This window comes from Lactuca saligna, chromosome 1 (genome assembly GCF_052625555.1).
Source record: "Lactuca saligna cultivar CGN05327 chromosome 1, ASM5262555v1, whole genome shotgun sequence".
Lineage (NCBI taxonomy): Eukaryota > Viridiplantae > Streptophyta > Magnoliopsida > Asterales > Asteraceae > Lactuca > Lactuca saligna.
In genome coordinates this window covers 57,399,401-57,407,945 of record NC_136417.1, presented here as the reverse complement: position 1 = coordinate 57,407,945, position 8,545 = coordinate 57,399,401, and the positions used below count along the sequence as shown (strand labels likewise).

The following is an 8,545-nucleotide window of genomic DNA, read 5'->3' as shown; positions in this document are numbered from 1 at the left end:
ACCTACAATAACATCAACCAGAAAAATATAAAAAAAACAAAATAAATCATCAAACCCGAAGCACGAAAAACCCACTAATCATCTCTAATAAATGAATGTTTTTTTTTTTTTTTTTGTCACTTGTCACACTCTTATTCAATTTGTTAAATATCATTTTATGGTTTTTTTTTTTCACATGTTATTTTATGAGTTCTTATTTTATTAAATTTCATGTAATATTTTAATGTAATAATTGTAATAAATATATATTAATTTTATTAATGAACTTACCTTTTAACTTTAAAATTCTCAAAATTAAAATTTATTAGTTTATTTATCCTTTGACTTTTATATTATTTTTCTTTTTATACGCACGTATTAAATTATTACATAAAACATCATTGGACAAGTGGTTTTGTTGTGCAACTCTACTTTCCAATCCATTTAAATCTGGGCCTAACGAACCCGGCCCATGTTTCTCGGATCTATCTACCTGTTGTAGTGTTGTGCATAACCAATTTTCTGCAGGGGAAGAACAAGACTGGGAGACCATACACTCACTGATACCTTCCCCAATTTCTAAACTCAGAAACCCTAATCATCTGATTTCACACTTTTAGTTCTCCATCTCCGAATTATCATCGACAATGGCGTCCGATTCAAGTTCCGCATCATCATCATCCGACGAAGAAGAGGAATCAGCCGGCCAAAAACCTAACGTTGACGCTAACATCAATTCGATAGATAACTCCCTAGACGCCATCGAGAATCAGTTATCATCGATCGCATTGAACACTCCGATTGACGAACGAACTCTACCATCTACTGATTATCATCAAGAACCGGTCTCGGAGATTGATGATGGATCGTCGAGGGAAAGTGGAAGCGAGATGCGGAGAAACTCGATTGGTGAGAGTAGTTCATCAAGGGGATCGGGGTTGTGGAGGAACAATTTGGGAGTGGAGGTTGAGGTGGAACCGGAAGCCGATGGGGAATTGTCAAGCCCTAGTAGCAGTGGGTACGCCGGTGAGAGAGGTAGTAGCAGTAGTCCCACTAGTGCTTCTGGAACTGATGTAATACGGGAACTTCGGGACAACGGTTCTTCCATCGGTGATGATGGAGTGGTACCCTTGGATCCTTCTCAAACACAATGGATTCGTGGTAAACAACATGCTGATGAGGTGATACTTCTAGGCATGCAGATATTTTCCTCAATTTTAGGATATGATAACTTATTTCAACAAAATTTGATAGAAAACGAGTCATGGGGATTTAAAATTGCAGTTTGTGATAAATTTCAACTGATAATGGATATGCAGGATGATGGTTCTATCTCATGGAGGAAAAGGAAGAAACATTTCTTCGTTTTGAGTCATTCCGGAAAACCAATATATTCAAGGTATGCCTTAGTCAATATCTATGATGTGTATCTTCAATTAGGGAGTACAGCTAACATCTAATGCATCTTTTCATCATTTTTTTGGATATATGAACATTCATCGAAAGATTCTATCTTGTTAATGAGTTGATGTCATTTGCTTCACAAATCAAATCAAATTATATAGATATAGAATGAATCATACCATTTGAATCCACTTTCAGATATGGGGATGAGCACAAACTAGCAGGATTTTCAGCAACTTTGCAAGCCATCATTTCCTTTGTGGAAAATGGGTAAATATATTAACATCTATTTGCTATGTAATCACATTTACTCCTATTAGTTACACTCTCATTCTTTCCCTAACTTTTTCAAAAACAAAAGAGTGATCTAATAGTTTCCTTCATTTATCTATTTCAGAGGAGACCGTGTTAAATTGGTCAGAGCAGGAAAACACCAGGTCAGTAATAAAAAGACACAACATTTTCCACTTTTCATGTATGAAACTTTGAGTAAATCATATAGAAAATAAATAAAGGCTCTTTCTCATTTTCTTGTTTACAGGTTGTTTTTCTTGTTAAAGGACCAATTTATTTAGTTTGCATAAGTTGTACAGAAGAGCCTTATGAGTCACTAAGAGGACAACTAGAACTTGTTTATGGTCAGGTAATAGTTTCTTTAAGATTTTAATCTAGTCATCTACTCTTAGTTATTATTTATTATTATTATAAAACAATTATATTTCTGCAGATGATACTTATTCTTACAAGATCTATCGATAAATGTTTTGAAAAAAACTCTAAATTCGACATGACTCCTCTGCTTGGAGGGACAGACGCCGTCTTTTCTTCTCTCATCCACTCTTTCAGCTGGTCTGGTTTCTCATTAAGTCAAGGGCACAATGGTCATTCAAGTTTTAACTGATTTATATTAATCTTTATTAAACTATTCAGGAACCCTGCAACTTTTCTTCATGCATACACTTGTCTTCCACTTGCTTACACCACAAGGCAAACTGCTAGTGCCATTTTGCAAGATGTTGCTGATACAGGTGTCCTTTTTGCAATATTGATGTGTAAAAACAAGGTTTTTCACCCAACCCTCTTTTTAATTTTACAATTATGACATTTAAGTTTTTTTCTTTTTTATTCATTTTGTGGTGTATAAATATATAATTCTTAAAAATTAGAGCTAAATTTCAGGTTATAAGTCTTGTAGGCTTGCAGAAAGCATCACTTCATCCTGATGACATGTTGCTTCTTTCCAACTTTGTCATGTCTTCAGAATCCTTTAGGCAAGTGCCTTTTTTATTTATATATTATATATTAATTGAAAATTTTATTATTTATATAATTATGTTGTATTGATATATTATTATATTTGCAGGACATCTGAATCTTTTTCACCAATATGTCTGCCAAGATACAACTCCATGGCATTTTTATATGCTTATGTACATTATCTCGACGTAAGTTTTTCATTAAAAAAATTACTTTTTTTTTTTTTTGCTTATAAATTCTATATATAATATTTCACAGGTTGATACATACTTAACGTTGCTGACTACAAGTTCACAGGCCTTTTTCCATCTTAAAGAATGCAGGCATGATGATGTGGCTTTTCCTTTTTTTTTTTTTTTTTTTTTTTGTAATAAATAATAATAAATTAGTAAATTACATTTATGAAAGTAATTTTTATAGGATACAAATTGAAGCTGTTCTTGCAAAATCAAATGTTTTGAATGAAGTTGAAAGATCATTGTCAGAAGGTGGAATGAGAATTGAGGATTTACCCGTTGACCCGTCTGCTAATTCTGGATCTTTATTTCATTTGACTCATCGCAAAACAGCAACCAATGGAACGGTGACAGGTGTCGGTGGTCCAGCTGGACTTTGGCATTTTATTTACCGGAGTATCTATTTGGATCAGTATGTATCTTCTGAGTTTGCTTCTCCAATCAGTCATCCACGTCAGCAAAAAAGGTTTTTTTTTTTTTTTTTTTTCTTTTATAATATAAATATGTTTTAGTTTAATAATAATAATTTTGAATTTGAACTTTGAAGGTTGTATAGGGCTTACCAGAGACTTTATGCGTCCATGCATGATAAGGGAGCGGGCCCACATAAAACTCAGTTCAGAAGAGATGAAAATTATGGTAATTTATGTAGTTTAAAATTAATTATTATTCATTTTTGATGTCTTTTTTGATATTGGGTTTATAGTTTTTTATACTTGTTGTTTGCAGTTTTATTGTGTTGGGTTACACAGGATTTTGAGCTTTATGCAGCTTTTGATCCACTTGCAGACAAGGTTTGATTTATTTACTTATCAAAATTTTAAAAAAAAAATTAAAAAAAATGGTTAAATTGAGTTTGTTGTTGGATGCAGGGTGTGGCAATAAGAATATGCAACAGGGTGTGTCAGTGGGTGAAAGATGTGGAAAATGAAATATTTTTGTTGGGAGCAACCCCTTTTTCATGGTGATCTTCCTTTACTTTACTTTTTTACAAAAAATAATAAATGTAGTCAAAAAGTTTTTATAACACATAACACATCATGTATCATGTATTTTGTTTTAGAGAGAGAAAGAGAGAGAGGTGGATTTGTTTGACATGGATGTATACGTAGTCGTCACATTGATGTACAACTTTTTTTTTTTTTTTTTTTTTTTTTCATATTTTCTGATTGGGTTTCTTCTTAGGACCTAACATTCTATCTCATTTCATTATTACAAATTAATTATTTCTATCTTGTGGTCGCATGATCACATCCGAGTTTTTTTTCATCGCCATACATCGATACATCGCATTCTTCTTTTCATTTATATGTTTAAATAAAGAGATTTGTATCAATGGCATATGACATGCTTATATTTCTAGAATCACATTACTATTTCTTTTGTCTATAGTAGTTCAACTATAGGTAATACAAAATCATCAATGGAAGTTGGAAACTAAAGGAATAGCATTTTCTTTATTTAATACCTTTTTTTCTCGTCCACTTGGACCAAAATGAGTATGATAAAGTTTCATTCAAGTCTGAAACTTTGGTCTGATATATAATAGAAAAAGACAAATAAAAAGGCAATTGTTAAAAAATTACATATTTATGATTTTACTTTTTAGACGGCAAATCTTGGATTTTAGGTGACAATTTTCAGAAAAAGGTGACAATATGTTTTTTTTAACGGATAAAAGTTTAATGGTAAATTCAATTTTTTAATGGACAAAAACATTTATTATAATTTTATTGTTTTCTTTATATCTGACATATAGATTTGGTAATGGAGTAGATTTTGACCATGATCCGATCCTTTAAGAATTATATGGGTTTCGAGTATAGTTTTTGATTCGTTTACCCGTTATGATCCATACCCGCTAACACTTTTATTAAAAGGGTTGGGTATAAATCATCACCGATTTGATCCATTAATAACCCATCCCGCATAAATTTTAGAATTATATGTTTATATTGTATACCATCTAAAGTTTACTTTTAATTTCAATTGGAAGTTCAAAAACCAATCTATCGAGGAGTTAATTTCAATTGGAAGTTCAAAAACCAATCTATCGAGGAGTCGACTACTAGATTTTCAGTTTTCTACCAAGAATCATGATGTCATTTCTTTTTTATTTCATCAAGCAACCATCAATTTCATTTATAAATCAATTAACTCATTAATCAACAATAATAAAGTTTGCAATTGTTATTCTCTATTACTACAATCAACAGTAAAAAATCAATCAAAATTTACTTCAATAGTGATTTTAATTCCTGAGTATGTAATCCGTTTCCTAAATAAACATTTAATTTATTTAAGAAATGTTATTTTAAGAATTAAGTAAAATATGTTTGATCATTTAAAATAATACAAGTTACGGGACGGGTTTGGATATCTATTGATTCAATGGATAAAGGTATGAGTTTGATTATTCAAAACCCTACGGGTTACTGAGCAGATTGGAATCGAATTTTGAAATTTATTAAAAGTTTTGGATCAATATTGTTACGCTTCAAACCCGCCCCATTGTCAGGTCTACCTGTATTCCATGGATCTATCAAAATATTATTTTAATCTTCCCGTATTCTACCAATCTATCAAATATATGATCTTTCTATAGTCCTATTGTATTCTCTATGTATGATAAAAGAAAATTATCTTACTATAACTTTATTGTATTATATCTATTTTTGTTTGACAGATGATATTATTAAGCATGAGCATATTGTATTATCTCTTCCCTTTAAATTTTTTATATTCATTCTATTTGACACAGGGTATTTATCTTCTTGTATTCTTTCTCAAAAGGGAATTATCTTTAGTGTGATCTTTTAGTATATAATCTGAGAAAGATAGTATTATCGTATTGTATCATCTTTGTCTGAAAGTGGATATAACCTTACTATAATATATAAAATTTTCAGATATCTATTAAAAACCTTTATTTATATACGTATACGTGACAAAATTCTATTTCTTATACTTAACATTGTCTCCCATACGTATAACAACATGATTGTTGCACAAATTCATATCTTTTTTAGAAATTCCATGAAATATGTTTCACATCCTCCCAAATTTCAAAAAAATTATCAAACTTGACTTTAGGCGAATTTCAACACATAAAATAAAACCAATACCACATTTGCATTTGGATCTTTAAATATTTAAGCATATCACAAAATTTCAACACAAACTTTCCACATCTTCATTAAGATACAAACTAAAACAAATAACAATCCACAAGCCAAACACGCATATATACATCGATGATGAATCCCCAACATCCATGCGGTTTTATATTCTTTAAAAACAAATGTAAACCACAATAACCTAAAAAAAATTAAAAAAACAGACAATCTACACATCCAAACAAGACTCTGAAAAAAGGTTATATCAAATCAATGGTTTATTTCACCATAATTCCCAGCTAACGAGAAGACAAAGACCAGAAATTAAGAAGAAATGAAGGCAATGCAGTAAACCAGCTAAGAAAAGCAAAAGCAGTAGCAGTTTCAAACTGCTTGCAGTGATTTTGAGCACAAAGTCCAAGATCATTACCTATAAGAACTGTAATTCCAGCAGATGCACATGCAGCAGCAAATGTAAGTGTAGATGTTACCTGAAAAGTTTAAACAAAATGTCACCCATATGAATTATGATCATCAATCTGACTCTTTTTTAAGAAAAGTAGAGATATAATCATGTAAGAAGAAGTAACATGTTGTTCTTACCCCATCACCTATGGAAAAGAGACTAACAACTCTGTAATTCTGCAAGGTTCGTCCAACCAATAGAGCATGGATGTCAAGAATGGCAAGTGATAGACTCCATAAACTCTGTAAAGCAACAGCAGCAACAAGGTAGCTGAGAAGAAAAGAATTCAGAGGTTTTGTTAATGTTGAGTGGCATCAAAGCATAAAAAAGATGACGAATTTAGTTCTAGAATTGTTCAAAAAGTGTGGATCGGATTATTGCATAAGGAATAATATCATATCCAGAGTTCTTATTGCTCATTCAATCAAAAAACAGAAGAAACCCTAATTCCCAATTCTTATAATGCTACAGTATGCAACTAGATCGACTCCGTTTCACCTGATTTTATTGCGTCGGGGATACGATCTCCAACTTGCTATTTCACATTTGGAAATTGGAATTTGAAATGTGAAATTGAATAGCTAAATGATTCAAAATGTGTTTGATTCATAGATTTTCACAACGACATTAAACAGTGAGATCACGATCAAATAACGAAATTGATCAAGTAAATTACCAGAAGGCAGTGACGGAAGGGAAATCGCTTGTGGTGGACATGACAACGAGTGAGACAACTGCGTACGCAAATTGGAAAAAACGCAAGCCAAGACCACCGATCGTCCCAGGCATGCCTTGGATTACCTTCATCCTCACTATCGGTGGTACAATGACGCGGCCGTCAGTCGGTGGTAGTGGTGCCACTTCAACCGGATGCACCGACGGGTGGCTGACGTTCATTTTACCCCGCCGCCTCCAACCACCACCTGTAACGACGTCTTATCTACCTGATCATCATGAATCATAAAAGAATTCGGTGATTTGATTCGCAGATCTAACTTTGTTAGGTGCAATTCGGAAATTTGATGCTCGTTGGTGAACCACCGATCGTAGGATTTTGAAGTGTTTCAATTTTTAAGAAGAGTTTGGGTATTAGCCTGCCTAAACCTAACTAACGTGTTTACAAATTTAACGCTCGGTGTTGAACTCGACTCTTTTTACTTTTCTTTAATCAAGTGTCCGTTTAATAAAGAGACTTTATTAATTTGGTCGTTTGGTGTCTTTTTATTGAGTGTAGTAGAGATCGGTCTAATTCGGTTAGATTAAGATATGATTAACACAATATATTGATTTCATCGGATCTGATTCAGTTCACAACTAAAAAATAGTGTCGTATTCCATACTACATGGAAGTGATGTGTTTGTGAAATTTGACATTGTACATTTTAGATAGACTTATTAAATTTCGAAGTACAGTCTAGATTTTTTAAACCCAACCTGCAACTATAAATTTTTATACTAAAAAATAAGTTTTGATCTCCCAAATTAGTATGTAATCCAACTCCAAATCTTTAAGGTTTCTAGCTTTCTATTAATGAAAATAAGTTTCTATAATCATAGTTTTTTTAGAGTACCTGTTTGTAGTAGAGGGAAATGAACGTAAACAAACGACTTTATGCAATATACTGCTCCATACTACACATGTCATGTGTAGATTCAACAAGTGATATCAACTTTTTTGGGTTGACTAATTTGATTGCTTTGAAATCTAGATTACATACTAATTGTATATGTCTGTCTTTTCAATGTCTTAGATCAAACATACTTATTCATATTATTGAGGATAATGATGTTAGATGTTCTCTTAGTTTTGTAACTAGTATGTCTTCTAACACAAAACAAGTGTTTGTAGTTAATCATGTTATGGAGAGTGGTGTCAATCGAATCACAAATAAATATGTTCTGGTGGCAATAGGTCGTCGAACACCGAAAATAACCAATGATGTACTTTATTAATATGACATTGAATCGAGTTCCTTGTTATGATGGGGATGTATACAAGGGTGATCTTAGGCATAAATAAACATGGCAAACGTGTTGTGTCTGTAACACTCGATCCAGGTATTATTCATTTTTGGTCCCTTATATAC

General features: G+C 32.1%; 2 protein-coding genes across 2 annotated transcripts; one reads left to right on the top strand and one right to left on the bottom strand.

Moving 5' to 3' along the window:
- The first annotated feature begins 488 nt into the window (after positions 1-488).
- On the top strand, positions 489-4,108 carry LOC145036858 (vacuolar fusion protein MON1 homolog). Its single transcript, XM_078985356.1, has 14 exons — positions 489-1,160; positions 1,299-1,378; positions 1,582-1,653; positions 1,781-1,820; positions 1,925-2,026; positions 2,111-2,232; positions 2,314-2,446; positions 2,563-2,654; positions 2,747-2,828; positions 2,899-2,963; positions 3,061-3,342; positions 3,424-3,515; positions 3,606-3,670; positions 3,749-4,108. Exons 1-14 carry the CDS (start codon positions 627-629, stop codon positions 3,842-3,844), a joined length of 1,857 nt encoding a protein of 618 aa, XP_078841482.1. The 5' UTR covers positions 489-626; the 3' UTR covers positions 3,845-4,108.
- Positions 4,109-6,045: 1,937 nt separating this feature from the next.
- Positions 6,046-7,550, bottom strand: LOC145036847 (CASP-like protein 5A2). Its single transcript, XM_078985345.1, has 3 exons — positions 7,135-7,550; positions 6,596-6,728; positions 6,046-6,483 (listed from the first exon to the last, which is right to left on the bottom strand). The coding sequence occupies exons 1-3, from the start codon at positions 7,353-7,355 to the stop codon at positions 6,292-6,294; spliced, it is 546 nt and encodes a 181-aa protein (XP_078841471.1). The 5' UTR covers positions 7,356-7,550; the 3' UTR covers positions 6,046-6,291.
- Positions 7,551-8,545: the final 995 nt, after the last annotated feature.

What these genes read in the sequence shown, in the direction of transcription:
- LOC145036847 (XM_078985345.1), bottom strand. Translation starts at nt 7,355, where the DNA reads ATGAACGTCAGCCACCCGTCGGTGCATCCGGTTGAAGTGGCACCACTA. An exon ending in CCTTCCGTCACTGCCTTCTG is followed by an intron (nt 6,729 to 7,134) that starts GTAATTTACTTG and finishes TTTTCTTCTCAG; the next exon opens with CTACCTTGTTGCTGCTGTTG. An exon ending in TCTTTTCCATAGGTGATGGG is followed by an intron (nt 6,484 to 6,595) that starts GTAAGAACAACA and finishes TAAACTTTTCAG; the next exon opens with GTAACATCTACACTTACATT.
- LOC145036858 (XM_078985356.1), top strand. Translation starts at nt 627, where the DNA reads ATGGCGTCCGATTCAAGTTCCGCATCATCATCATCCGACGAAGAAGAG. An exon ending in GTAAACAACATGCTGATGAG is followed by an intron (nt 1,161 to 1,298) that starts GTGATACTTCTA and finishes ATGGATATGCAG; the next exon opens with GATGATGGTTCTATCTCATG. An exon ending in TATTGATGTGTAAAAACAAG is followed by an intron (nt 2,447 to 2,562) that starts GTTTTTCACCCA and finishes GCTAAATTTCAG; the next exon opens with GTTATAAGTCTTGTAGGCTT.